At 33.6% G+C, this 13425-nt stretch overlaps 5 protein-coding genes and 1 long non-coding RNA gene across 6 annotated transcripts in view; 1 reads left to right on the forward strand and 5 right to left on the reverse strand.

Annotated features, from left to right (window-relative positions):
- Window positions 1-282: 282 nt before the first annotated feature.
- On the reverse strand, window positions 283-1624 carry LOC107472865 (pentatricopeptide repeat-containing protein At5g56310). The gene has a single exon (XM_016092391.3). The coding sequence runs from the start codon at window positions 1520-1522 to the stop codon at window positions 416-418; it is 1107 nt and encodes a 368-aa protein (XP_015947877.2). The 5' UTR covers window positions 1523-1624; the 3' UTR covers window positions 283-415.
- Window positions 1625-1629: 5 nt separating this feature from the next.
- On the reverse strand, window positions 1630-4300 carry LOC107472784 (uncharacterized). The gene is made up of 4 exons (XR_001588848.3): window positions 4079-4300; window positions 3298-3345; window positions 1961-2089; window positions 1630-1777 (listed from the first exon to the last, which is right to left on the reverse strand). It is a non-coding gene; the product is annotated as an uncharacterized LOC107472784 (long non-coding RNA).
- A 1729-nt stretch (window positions 4301-6029) lies between these two features.
- LOC107472781 (probable methyltransferase At1g29790) lies at window positions 6030-7989 on the forward strand. The gene has a single exon (XM_016092315.3). It carries the CDS (start codon window positions 6335-6337, stop codon window positions 7781-7783), a length of 1449 nt encoding a protein of 482 aa, XP_015947801.1. The 5' UTR covers window positions 6030-6334; the 3' UTR covers window positions 7784-7989.
- Window positions 7990-8261: 272 nt separating this feature from the next.
- LOC107472782 (sufE-like protein 1, chloroplastic/mitochondrial) lies at window positions 8262-9900 on the reverse strand. The gene has a single exon (XM_016092316.3). The coding sequence runs from the start codon at window positions 9856-9858 to the stop codon at window positions 8707-8709; it is 1152 nt and encodes a 383-aa protein (XP_015947802.1). The 5' UTR covers window positions 9859-9900; the 3' UTR covers window positions 8262-8706.
- Window positions 9901-10795: 895 nt separating this feature from the next.
- Window positions 10796-12186, reverse strand: LOC107472892 (CASP-like protein 2D1). The gene is made up of 3 exons (XM_016092416.3): window positions 11961-12186; window positions 11523-11634; window positions 10796-11164 (listed from the first exon to the last, which is right to left on the reverse strand). The coding sequence occupies exons 1-3, from the start codon at window positions 12095-12097 to the stop codon at window positions 10901-10903; spliced, it is 513 nt and encodes a 170-aa protein (XP_015947902.1). The 5' UTR covers window positions 12098-12186; the 3' UTR covers window positions 10796-10900.
- A 352-nt stretch (window positions 12187-12538) lies between these two features.
- LOC107472786 (uncharacterized) overlaps window positions 12539-13425 on the reverse strand; it is a 2211-nt gene continuing 1324 nt past the window's right edge. The window contains exon 2 of the mRNA XM_052257627.1: window positions 12539-13184. Coding sequence (XP_052113587.1) covers window positions 12782-13184 — 403 coding nt within the window. The 3' untranslated portion in view covers window positions 12539-12781. The remainder of the gene's footprint in view (window positions 13185-13425) is intronic.

The following is a 13425-nucleotide window of genomic DNA, read 5'->3' on the forward strand; positions in this document are numbered from 1 at the left end:
ATAATTCTTAATCTAATATTTTATTCATAATATTCTGAATAAATAATTGTCCAATTTATTTTGTTTAAAAAAATTATTTTTTTAAAATAATTTTCCATTTTCAAAAATTCTATTTTATATTATTTTATTATATATAATTTAACTCTTATTAAAATTTAATTGAACTTCTCATAAAAGTTCTCTTAAATCTTACTTGGTGACTTATACTTAAAAAGAGGTGTAGATAAATAAATATAACTCAACAACAAAGAAAACTTCAATTATAAAACAACTTATGGCTATTTATGCTTTGATTACACTATTTATATCTTCAAATTAACAATACCATGCAAACTAACTCACAAATGATCAAACACCAAATCTGGAAAGGATTAAAAAGTTTTCTATCTTGAGTTGCATAAAAAAATTGAGAGATTTATGCCATAAGTTCCCCAACATGTTCTTGGCATTCAACCTCCACAGAACTACATCCCAAATCTTTCGTCAATTGTCTATCTTTCATCATTCCCCTTACTTTCTCAACATCACTCCATCTTCCCATCTCTGCATACAGATTAGACAGATGAACATAATATGCAGTGTTATCTGGCTCCAATTCAACTAGCTTTCTGGCTGCCAATTCACTCAACTCCAAGTTACCCTGAGATTTTGAACTAGCCAACAAGGAACCCCACATAGCTTTCGTCGGTTCAAACGGCATATACCTTATGAACTCAAAAGCCTCCTGCAACCGGCCAGAACGAGCTAAAAGGTCAACCATGCAAGAATAGTGTTTGACATTAGGCTGAAATCCATACTTGCCATTAACCAAGTACCTGAAGATCTGTCTACCAGTCTCTACCAATCCTGAGTGGCTGCAAGCAGAAAGAACAGCAACCAAAGTCAAATCATCAGGTCTAAACCCATCTTTCTGCATTCTATCAAACCAGCAAATTGCCTCCTCTCCACTCTTAGCTAAAGCAAGTCCCTTGATAACTGCATTCCAAGTATATAAATTCTTCTCCTTCATGCTACTGAAAACACTCATCCCCTCTTCAACTCTGCCGCATTTGGCATACATCTCGATCAATGCTGTCCCCAATACAACATCCAATTCCCACTTGTTCCTCCTCACAATATCATGTATCCAAGTCCCCATCTCAATAGCACCAAAATTAGCAGAAGCAGCCAAGGCATTCACCATGGTGACCCTATTAGGCTCCACACCAGCATACTGCATTTGTTCAAACACAAGCAAGGCATTGTCATACTTGCCAGCTTTCCGGTACCCCATAATCATCACAGTCCACGATACAACATCTCTGTGGAGCATTTCATCAAACAGTTTCTGACACAACCACATATCCCCACATGACGCATACAAATCAAGAACCGAATTCTGCACATAAACATCATTCAAATGCCCCAATTTGACGACGTGAGTGTACACGCACTGGGCACCAATGAGGTCGCACGAGTCGGACAATGACTTAAAGAGGAAAGGGAAGGTGAAGTTGTTGGGGACAATGGAGTTGTTGTGCATGTGGGCGTAAATGGATAGAGGGGTGTGAGGGATGTTGGAGTGGGAGAAGGCTCTGATGAGAGAGTTGCAGATGAAGACATGAGGTTTTGGAAGGAAGAGGGATGGCAATGCTTCAGCAGACTCACTATTCTGTCAGCAAAAGCATTCACCTTAGACATGGTGCTTGTCATTCTCTTTAGTTTCTTTAAGTATTCTCAACCATAAGTGGGTGGCTATTTGCATATAGTGAATGTATCCCATTAGATAACTCCCAACCTATGAATCATAATGAATACCACAATCTCAGTAAATTTACAGTTTGTGATTATATATATAGTTAGTTAGTGATATTGTTAACATTGCCCCTTATTATATCTTAACCAAAAATTGTTATAGTATCAGGTATCACTAACCAACTATTTGAAGAACCAATTTAGATTGGTTGAGGAGTTTTCTTACTTGTTCGCTTAAGCAAGTATCAGCGGATTGAATCATGTCTTGTGTATACAACTTTTCATTGGACAACAGCAAACCTGAGAAAGAAGCCAGATCCACGGCAGATTATTCCTTAACTTGCTGGACTGTGGCCTGTGGGATAGCAAATAAACAAAAAAAAAAAACAATATTGAGCTATCACTAACTGATTTCAATGCCTTTGGGTTTATTCAATCAGCATAATCTGCCTAAGAAAATACTGATTTTACTTGCAAATTCAATAGCAAATTCAGCTACATAAATTCTAACTAATTACTCAATCAGAACAATTTTAAACAAATACTATATCGAATTATCAATAATTCAATATCAAGTTTGAACATCACAAAAATTAACTTTAAAATAAAACATATGTAAAAGCAATTGATTAAATAAATACAAAAGGAATGGATATATAAATATATGTGGAACAATATAATAAAAACATAGCATAATAGTACCTTCTTGAAAATCGGTGTTACTTTCATATAAACTAACACTCAATAAAATTTTTGAGAAGCTGTTTACATATAAAATAGAAAACTTAAACACTAAACTAACTCAAAGAATGGTTAACAGTGCTAATAGCATAAAAAATTTACGATTTATCATAGCAAACTCACGAGAAATATCATCATAGTTAAAATCATAATCAACTCTAATAGAAATTAATCCATCTTCTAAAATATCAAATTGAGAATCTTGAGAAAATAACTTAATCCCATTGATCACATGTCGTCCAAAAGATAAATGACAACTTGGATGTGCCCTAAATTCTTTGTATTTGAATAAACTTGACCAGCAGAGACTCCACATTGAAATGCATTTGGATTAAAAGATGTTTGTGTAAAATCTAGTCTTTCAAGCTCATCAGTCAACATAGGTGCTGGTAGGTATGAAGTACTTGCAACAAACTCTCTATCCTTGCAGTTTTTTCTTAAGTTCTCACCAATACCAATAAAAACCTTTTTCTTTTTTGACTCTATTACTCATATCAGCTAACACTTTTCTTTTTCCTAAGTTTTTCATATTCCTTTCATCAATTTGAGAGTCATTAGTTCTTTTTTGTTGTCCTCTTTTTAGTAGTAACATTTATTTTCTTCTTAATCTAGTCTTTTTGCACTCATATTTAGTAGAATTTTTTTTTTCTTCTAATAATAACTGCAAAAGAATTAAAATAAGATAAATTAATAAGCCCTAATACCAAATACTACAGAAAAACATAATAATTCATAACACAAAGGAGATATAAATAGTCACTATTGATTAAAGAAGATCAAATAGAATTTATTATCAGTTTCCAAGAAGGAGTGGGAACTTACAATGTCTCTTCACTTTTTCATTGTATCTCGGTTCTCATGTGCCTGAAACTGATCATATATAAGAGATCGGATTAACTATAACTGGTTAATTTGTCTGTAAGTAGTTATATCCAATGAAGAAGAATTAAGTTTAGGCTTAGCAATTCATCAAACATGTAATGTGCAAGGAAAAGAAAGTAAAGCAATTCACCAATCACTGCAATAAGTTGAACAGTTGAATCAATAAGCTCCAATATCAAACACTAAAGGAAAACATAATAATTCATAATATAAAGCAATTCATCAAACATGTAATGTGCAGTAAAGCAATCCACCAATCACTTAAGTTGAAAGCAATTCATCAAACATGTAGTGTGCAAGGAAGTAGTAATGCTAAAGAAAATAGAGTAGTTATATCCAATGAAGAAGAACTAAGTTTAGGCTTAGCAATTCATCAAACATGTAATGTGCAAGGGAAAAAAAAAGTAAAGCAATTCACCAATCACTGCAATAAGTTGAACAGTTAAACCAATAAGCTCCAATATCAAACACTGAAGTAAAACATAATAATTCATAATGTAATGCAATTCATTAAACATATAATGTGCAAGGAAGTAATGCTAAAGAAAATAGAAGAAATTTATAATATAAAGGAACTCATCAAATACATAATATGTAGAGAAAGAAAGAAAAGCAAGTCATCAATCTCTAACTTGCATAGAAGAACACAATTATGAACAAATCCACTCTCTAATCATATTAGGATCAAACTAAAAGTACAGTGGAACATATAATTACTCACATAGAACTAAAGGAACACAGTGGTAAGGCGGTCGTCAAGGCAAAGTGCAGCGGGTGAAGCGACTCCATTGGTGGTAGAGTAGGGAATTTCTGTGACGATGGAAGTGGAGAACGATGGTGAGGATAACTTGGAGAGAAACAGAGTCCTGAAATAGTTAGTGAGATTTCTATGATGATGGAAGTGGAGAACGATGGTGAGGATTGCTTGGAGAAGAGTTCTGAAATAGCGATTAGCGAGTGAGATATTTAACATCAGAGAAGAATTTTATTTTTTTTAAGAGAAGAATTTATTTTTATTTAAAATAAAAAAAATTTTATAACGGGCTCGTCACAATTATTTCGAAAGATAATATTCAAAATTTAATTATTAGAATGATTATAATATATTAATAAAATAGAATTTAAGTTTGAAGAGTGTGTGAGTGGATTTAGAAATTAGACTCAGACAAAAATAGAAATTAAAATTTTTAAAAGAATTAGTTATTCTAAAATAAAAAAAATAATTCTTGAATGAATTCTAAATTTTAGCATTTCAAATAAGTTCTGTGAGAGATTAAACACACTAGAGCAGAAGAAGATAAAAAAGGATAAAATTGAACCAAGGATAATATTATAAAGCCTATAATTTACAATGAGGAAAAAGAAAAGCAGAAAATATTTTTGATTTAAATATAATTAGGAGATATCCCCTGACAATTTTTTATTGCAAAATTAGAATAAGATAATAGAAATAGATTAACTTCTCATAAAAATAAGAGGACAACTTATGATATCGCTTCAATGATTTGATACAATATGAAGGACCAAATATACACTGCATAAATTTTTTTAAGATCCAAAGCAGCATTATGTGTTTTTATTTTACTTTATACTTTTATGGACTAAATTAAATAATTGGAACATGCAATTGTCTATAAAGTGAATCAATATCATATATATCTTTTAGAAACCAAACTATTTCGCATTCACCTTCACGAGTATGTTTTGAAGAAATATTTATATTAGTATGGTCTAAATAACACTTAGTTTGTACCAAGTTCTATTATCCTTAATTTAAGGGGTTGAATGAAATATTCTAATATCAACCATCAAATGGAGTGTAGCTCAATAAACCTCTACTTCTTTCACGCAATCATGCACAAGTGCTGAAATTATATATATTTTAGCCATGCCTCATCTTCACTTTTGTCAGCATTCACAAATTTAGCTGTGCATGTGGCTGTAGCACTTTCTTAAACCAGTAGACATATATTAATTGATTTATAATAACACTATTCATGCACCAAAAATACTTATACTGATATAAAAATATATTTGTTATTAATTAATTATGTATTTAAATTATTTTTAATGAACAAAACAAAAAGAATATGTTAGTTGTTAAGAAAATATTGATGTCAAGATGCAAGTTAATACTCAAGATTTATTAGAACTCTAAAAATTTAATTGTTAGTACCGCAAAATTTTTAAATTGAACTTGTTATTATCGTCTTCATAAGAATGTTGGAGACTTAGCCACATGGGTGCAAAATCAACACACCATGTACGAAAATCAACTCAGAATTTTGAAGAACGAATTGAGTCAATTGTAATTTTAGAGATTAATTTAATTCCGATCTCAAATTTCAAGGGTCAAATTGAGTATTAACTCACTCAAAATGTTATCTACTATAAAAAGTATAGGCACAATGGGATTGATTAATTTATAATATATAAGAAAGTTGAAATTTTGAACATGTGCATATGCCTTGATGCAAAGCCTTGTGGCACTAGTTGTTTCCACCCTCAGCTGCATTATTTTCTAGTTTCTTGCTACCAGAAATTCTCTAGATCCGTGAAATACTTAACTCATATTGTTTACTTGTATTGTCCAAAATAATAATAGAGGATATAGTTTCATGCTTTGACAATTCACCTTTTTTGCTTATTGAAACAAAGTATTTGTCAAGCGATCCTTGGAATGCTTGCAATATCAGCTAGATAAGTACCCTTTATTAGCATTCTTAGGAATATTGAATCCAAATTCAACACCCCTCTACTCCATGCTTCTGATTCTGGTTTACCAAATTGATGCTATAACACTATAACTTCACTGATAGTATCTTAATCCATGCCATGATCCATTTTCTTGTTCTTTCCTCAATTTCAGTCTTGCTGCTATGGCTTCATGAGTATATCCTCTTTGAAGTGCAAATGCTGAATCATTTCATAATTTGAAACATATGTCATTAGTCATTACTTTCACATTTAAGGATACATGAAATCTTTAAGGATTCTAAGTCCTGAAGATCCTGCAATGACAAAGCAGATTGTTAACACAACAAAGTTGAAAACATGGAGACGAGTTTACTTTCTAATCTTTGTCGCGGGGGCTGTTGCTCTTCTCCTTTCTGGTGCTGCCATGTCCAAGTTCTTCACCTTGAAGTCATTTCTTGGCAATGAATCTTTCTACTCCAGTTTCAACTCCGGGAACCAAAATGAAGTGATTAAAACTGTGCGAACCGTAATTCAGAAAATTCAAGAAGAGCTCGAAAATCTGAGAACAACAGAGCTGGATCCAACTACTTCAGCATCTGTATTCAAACAAGGAGCCTTTCTTGCTGACGTACTAGGACTTCTTGAGTCGGCAGTGGCTTCTCACGATGAAGGGAAAAATCGGCAAACCAGTAATTTCGATGTTCATCCTCTGTTTAAAGAAAAGAAACGATCCGATGATGAACCTGCAGATTACTTTCTGCGAGAGGAGATTCGCAAGTACGTCAAGATCAAGCCTAACAGATTAGGAAAACAGAATTTCATGGGGGCAAATGCAACCTTCACCAGCATAGGACACGCTTGCTTTGCCATGAAGGAAGAACTAGAGGAGTACATGGATTATGATGTTGGCGAAATCTGCAATGATGACTGGAAACTAGCTCAACGGCTTATGGTTCATGGCTGCGATCCTCTGCCAAGGAGAAGGTGCTTCTCAAGAGCCCCTAAGCTGTACAGCCAACCGTTCCCCATTAACGAGTCCATGTGGAAACTCCCGGACGACAGAAATGTCAGATGGAGTCAATACAGATGCAAGAACTTTAAATGTCTCGCAAACACGACCACCACCAGTAAAGGATTCTTCAAGTGTTCAGACTGCTTCAATCTCACCCATCATGAGATGCCGAGATGGGTAAGATTGGATGGTGATTCAAATCAGACATCCGATTTCCTCATAACCGATGTTCTAGGAATCAAGCCAGGAGAGATCAGAATAGGGTTGGATTTCAGTGTCGGAACGGGTACTTTTGCAGCTAGGATGAGGGAATTCAATGTGACTATAGTTTCAGCAACTATCAACTTTGGGGCACCCTTCAGTGAAATGATAGCTCTTAGAGGACTTGTTCCTCTATACTTGACTATAAATCAAAGGCTTCCATTTTTTGACAACACCATAGATTTGATCCACACAACAAGGTTTCTAGATGGTTGGATTGATTTTGTGCTCTTGGACTTTATATTGTATGATTGGGATAGAGTTTTGAGGCCAGGGGGTTTGCTATGGATTGATAGCTTTTTCTGCTTAAAGGAAGATTTGTATGATTACTTGCAGGCATTCGAAATGCTGCGATATAAGAAGCATAAATGGGTGGTTGTTCCAAAGCTGGACAAGGATGATCGGGAGATGTTCTTTTCTGCCGTGTTAGAGAAGCCTCCAAGGCCATTCCGGTGATCTTTGCACCACGATATTTACCTTCTTTCTTTGTGGTTCTCAACATTCTTATTCTGGATTAGTATATATGGAAAAGTCATTTGTAGAGTGGTCTGCTCTAATGCTACAATAAATCGAGAACAACTTACCTTTTTTTTTTACTTTTCTAAACACAGAAATGACTGTTCAATATGATATATGTCAATTACAAAATAGTCAATGTTGAATATATTTCAATTCCTAATCATTGAGGTATTTCCATATAAGGATTCAAAATAGTATGCACTATATCTTATTTCTCTTGCTCTTTCTGCATGCTTGAAATTTTAGCTATTCTTAACTTCTACTCTTATTCATTTGTCCATGTTAGTTATATCCAACAAGCTTCAACACAACACAACACGATAGCAAATGTCAATCCGCGCAGGTTCTAAAATCTGAACTAATGTTCCAAGTGAAATGATCCCAATAAATAAAATAAAATAAAATCACCCAAGTCTAAAAACAAAGAGGCAAATATCAACCTGTAAGCATTAAAATTTGGAACCTAACATAGTAAGAGTCTTCACTTGTGCTTCACTCTTTTCTCTCTGAACATTAACAATGGAACCAGATTCTAAGTTTGTAAACTAGACACCAATATGAACTACTGAACCAGTTTGGGCCTGTATTCTATGCAACAACATACTCTTGCCTCTAAACAAGAAAATTGCTATATCCTCAGAATGAAATCCTCGGTGCAAAAACTCCGGGTGTTTATTATTGGAATTTTATAATTTACATACACCAGTAAACCACTGAAAAATCCATCAGCTAATTAAGTGTATCAATCAATGTAAAATGACACAACATACATGTATCAAACCAAAACAAGGATTCTAACAAGAGCATCCTTAAGCATAACACAACAAGGACAAAAATAAGGAGAAAGATATGTTAACCTCTTATCCTTCATTGACTTCAGAAGGTGTCTTTGCTACAATGGACAGTGCATGAAGCCCAGACTGCAACTCATCATCCAAGAGCTTATAGATAAGCCTGTGCCTCTTAACCAAACTCTTCCCTTCAAACTCCTTAGACACAACCCTAAGATTGAAATGTGTTTCTCCATCACCACTCCCTCTGACACCAGCATGCCCAGCATGCTGATATGAAACATCTTCAACTTCCAACTCAACAGGATCAAGCTCCTTCTCAAGCTTCTCCTTTATCCTCCTCCCCCTACCACTCAATTCACCACCACTTGAATTCTCAACAAAGCTTCCACCTTTGACCTCAGAACTTGAGGTGAATTCAGCACCTTTTTCACCTGAACTTTGTGATACTGATTCTCCACCAGCCCCAGAACCCTTTGAATTCTCAACAAAGCTACCATCTTTAACTTCCAAACTCGAACTTGAACTTGAACCTAATTCAGAAGCACCCTTTTCAGCTTCAACAAAGAGCATCAGTGCTTTCTTCTGCATCAACTTGAGCATATTCAAGAACCCATTATTCCTCGAAGGTGTCAAACTCTGCTGTAACCCAAGAAGGTGAACAAAATCGGGTTTGACTCGAACAATCTCGCTAACGGGTCTACCCGAAAACCCGGTTACAAGCAAAGCAGCGAGACCCTTTGTGAGGAGCGAGTCAGAGTCAGCTTCGTAGACAACAACGTCGTTGTTTTGTTGAGGGTCGAGGTAGGCTCGGACCCAAACCTGGGAGACACAACCTTGGACCTTGTTGTCGTTGGTTTTGAATTGCTGTTCGAGGGGTTTGAGGTTCTTGCCATAGAAGAGTAGCTGCTCGTACTTGGCTTTGGGTTCCTCAACGGATTGGAAGAGCTTCACAATTTCTTGAAGCTTTGGAGGAAGCTCTTCAATGGGTTGAAGGGAATTTTCTTCGGTAGTTGATGGTGACGGTGTTGTTGATGATGATGATGATGGTGTTGTTGGAAGCTTCTGGAAGGTTATGGGTCTGAATGAGAAGAAGGTGTGGTCGTTGTTTTTTCTGGCTATTTGGATGAAAGATGGGGTTTTGAGAAATGGGGTTTTGGGGATTGTTCGAGTTGTGAGGAATCGGAAAGAGGAGCAAGAGGAAATTGAGTTAGCGGACATGGTCGTAGGTTGCAGCTACCACCAAACAGAGGAAGTAAGAGGATCATCCATTTTTCAGTTATAGGATTCTGTTTTTGGAGTTGGGCCTGCCCAGCCCGTTATTTAGCCCATTAAGAATCCGTTTAGAAAATTTCAAAAATTTTTTTTTTGAATTTTTAACTTATAAAAAATAGTAGTATTAATATTTGGTATAATTTTTAAAATTAAATTGTAGTTTTTTAAGGACCCATTTGGAAAGCTTAAAAGCTAATTTTTTGAACTTTTGACTTATAAAAAGTAATAATATTAATGTTTGGTGAAAATTTTAAAACTAAATTGTAATTTTCTAAGAAACTATTTAAGTACTTATAGAGAAGTTATTCATAATAAATTTTTTTTTATCATATTTCTTTTAAAATAAGTACTTTTAAAACTAAAAAAAACACAAAATAATTTATTTATAAGCTACTTTTAATATAAATATTTATTGCTTAAACTCTTTTTTTCAAAAGAAACTTAATTAAGATGTTTACCCAATAAGAAAGAAACTTTCAATTCGATTTGCTTTAGAAATATTATTTTTATTTCTCATGTTATCTCCCAATCAAAAAAGAGATTAGAAAACCAACTTGGATTGATCAAGTGGTCAGCTTAAATCTCGCCTTATATACATGAAAATAACTGCACGTGAGTTTCTAATGTATTATACTTTTTGCTAATTAAAAAAATATTTTAAATGAACAATTACTTAATAATAATCATATTTTAATATGATGTTTGATCTATAAACAGTGTAATTGTTTCCCAATTAATCTTTGTTCTCGTTAAAAAAAATATTAAAAAAGTAGAATTATCAATTAGAGAAGGAAAATTTTTTCTTATATACACAAAAAGTGTAAGTAGGATTTGACAAAAACCAAAAAGTTTAAGGAGGATTAGTAAGGTGATTGCATCAAGATTATGATTCTAAGCTCTTAATCGTTTATTGTATTATAATTCCAAAATGACATATTTTGAAATGAAAGAAATTCACAACAAAACCAGCATTTGAAATCCTAATCAATTAGCCTCTAACTTGTTCCACCTCTTGAGAATTCAGAAGAGGAGGATCAAATAAACTAAATGCTCTAAAAGCTGAAATCACTGCCAAAACCAAGAAGCAGCCAAAGGTAAAAAAGTGTAGAATCAAAGCCAACTTCACTCTATTGCAGAACTTGCCATAGGAACTGCAAGCTTCACTCCATGAATCTTCTTTAGCTCCATTATAAGCTAGGTAATATATCTCCATTACTGCAGCAACTGATGTGACAACTAAATAAGCTAAAATCTGTAAAATAGAAAATCAATTATATAGAATAATCAGCTCATGAACCAATTTTAAAAGGTTGAAACTATAATTAGTAGCACCAAGAAAAAAATTATACATAATATACCTCTAATTTGTATAATATTAAAACATCAATGACTAATTTATTAATTAATTTTCTTATTAAAAACTAATTCGTCCGAAACAAAAATATAGAGATTATTTTAAGTGTTTTTATCTAATAATATATAATAAAAAATTTTAATTTATAAAAAAAGTTTCTAATACCAAAAAAACCTAAACAGTCTAACTTATGTTATGCAAGTGGAAATGTGTGCATATATATATGGTAATAAGTTATAAGCCTTAAGCATCAAACCTGATCAGAGATAAAGAAAATCCATGCTTTAGATACTGCATATTTGACCCAAGAGCATGCTACAGCAACAAGAGCATAACCAGCACAAAGGGCACTGATGAAAACCATATACCTGTCAACAACAAATTAAGAGTTCATTTGAATGTGTTTTATTGGAATAATTTTTTTAAAAATAAAAAAAAATTATTTCCAACTTTTTTTTTTGTTTCTCATATGTAATCTACTAGCCGACTAATTCGAATTAAATTCATTATAGAGATGACCTTTTCAACTCAATTGTTTTATTTACAAGGGTAGAATTCGAATTCCTGACATGACTTAAATTATTAACCTTTTAACATTTTTAAATTATATAAAACATTTAAGTCGGAGAAACTTTTTTTTTTTTTCTGGAAAACAAAATAGTAGTAGAAGATAAAAAAGAATTTATTTTCTTACTTGAGACCTGAGAGGTTGCTATACTTCAACATTCCATAGCTGCTATTATCCTCCTTGTTAGTCACAGTAATCCATATGGTTGCCACAGACAGAGGAACCACAAAGAGCCTCAGAGATGAATCAAAAAGCTTAAGCATTGCAAAGTGATTCTCACTAGATGAACTATGCTCAATATGTGAACTAATATTTCATATGAATTGAAAGGGGAGAGATCTCACTATATACATGTATATGAATATAGTTGTATCATTAAAGGATAAGAGTTAGTGGAGTTGGTGAGAATAGTGGGATACACTTTTCTTTCAGACCATAATCATTGCACATTTGGTTGGTGAGTTTGTTTTGTTGGCTTTTTATGATGTTATAAAATCCATGTTCACACAATCACACTTAGCTAGTAGCAGCTCAAGTAAAGTCCTTTTTTTCCCTTTTCTTTGCCTACTTGATTCTTAGACAAACAAGGTGTATTAAGTATCTAATATGTTGGAGTAATGATCTTTTAATACATGTACATTTATCAAAAGCGACTTATATTCCTTTGACATATGGATTATAAGCTAATTTATATCCTAATATCCTTAGACAATCATGTAACTATTTCATTGAATTACACATCATATATTCAATGCTTTACAAGCTCAACTATTCACAATAGCAAAGAGAACCCTATATATAGTGATATAGATAGGCTACTATTATATACTTGTGCTAATAGATTCTAAAACCATGTAAGGCAAGTTTCTCACAGCTATATGTATTCAATATATTTATCCATAATATGCACAATTTACACCAAAACTTTCTGAAGAACTTGAGCAATATCATGTTCTCTCAGTAGTTGAAGATACTTCAAAGTAAGTTGGCTTTGGGGTTGAGGGACACCCAACAGATCGAATCAGTTCTTCCACACCAAGAACTTTAAACTTGGGAGGCGAATTCAAAGCAATGTTGTCGACACGGTGCTCGTATATCTTGCCTTGTTTGTCAAGTTTGTACACAGAGGTTCCATCAAACCTACCTCGACTCTCCCATGGGACTCGTGGGATCCCATGAACTGTCCAGCGAATCATAATGATGTCCTCAACAGGCTGCCACACGGTACTTATGTCGATCCACAGAGCTTTGAAGAAAATCCTGCCATGAAAGCGTAGCGCCCAGAAAATCGATTTGTAATTCTCAATGCCCATGAAAGTATTCAGCGGATCTTTGAATACAATATCATCCCTGTAAAAAATAGAGATATTTAAAGTTAGTCGCTTTAGCATAGCAGAGAAAAGCAGATGCTCAGTTATATGAGCAGTTACACATGAAGATGACTAAGCCTAGCATCACATAACAGAAGACTAACCGCGTTCGAAAGAGAAGATTTAAACATTTGTGAACACGAATCTTGAAAATGGTTAGAAACCAAACTGAAAATAGTTGTGTAAATTATCAAAACAACTATCTCAGCTCAAAACATAAA

The sequence above is a fragment of the Arachis duranensis genome, chromosome 2, assembly GCF_000817695.3.
Source record: "Arachis duranensis cultivar V14167 chromosome 2, aradu.V14167.gnm2.J7QH, whole genome shotgun sequence".
NCBI classification, from domain to species: domain Eukaryota; kingdom Viridiplantae; phylum Streptophyta; class Magnoliopsida; order Fabales; family Fabaceae; genus Arachis; species Arachis duranensis.

Coding starts and splice junctions, on each gene's coding strand:
- LOC107472865 (XM_016092391.3), bottom strand. CDS start 1,522: ATGCACAACAACTCCATTGTCCCCAACAACTTCACCTTCCCTTTCCTC.
- LOC107472782 (XM_016092316.3), bottom strand. CDS start 9,858: ATGTCCGCTAACTCAATTTCCTCTTGCTCCTCTTTCCGATTCCTCACA.
- LOC107472892 (XM_016092416.3), bottom strand. CDS start 12,097: ATGCTTAAGCTTTTTGATTCATCTCTGAGGCTCTTTGTGGTTCCTCTG. Junction 11,635..11,960: donor AGCAACCTCTCAGGTCTCAA/GTAAGAAAATAA, acceptor TGTTGTTGACAG/GTATATGGTTTTCATCAGTG. Junction 11,165..11,522: donor TTTTCTTTATCTCTGATCAG/GTTTGATGCTTA, acceptor TCTATTTTACAG/ATTTTAGCTTATTTAGTTGT.
- LOC107472781 (XM_016092315.3), top strand. CDS start 6,335: ATGAAATCTTTAAGGATTCTAAGTCCTGAAGATCCTGCAATGACAAAG.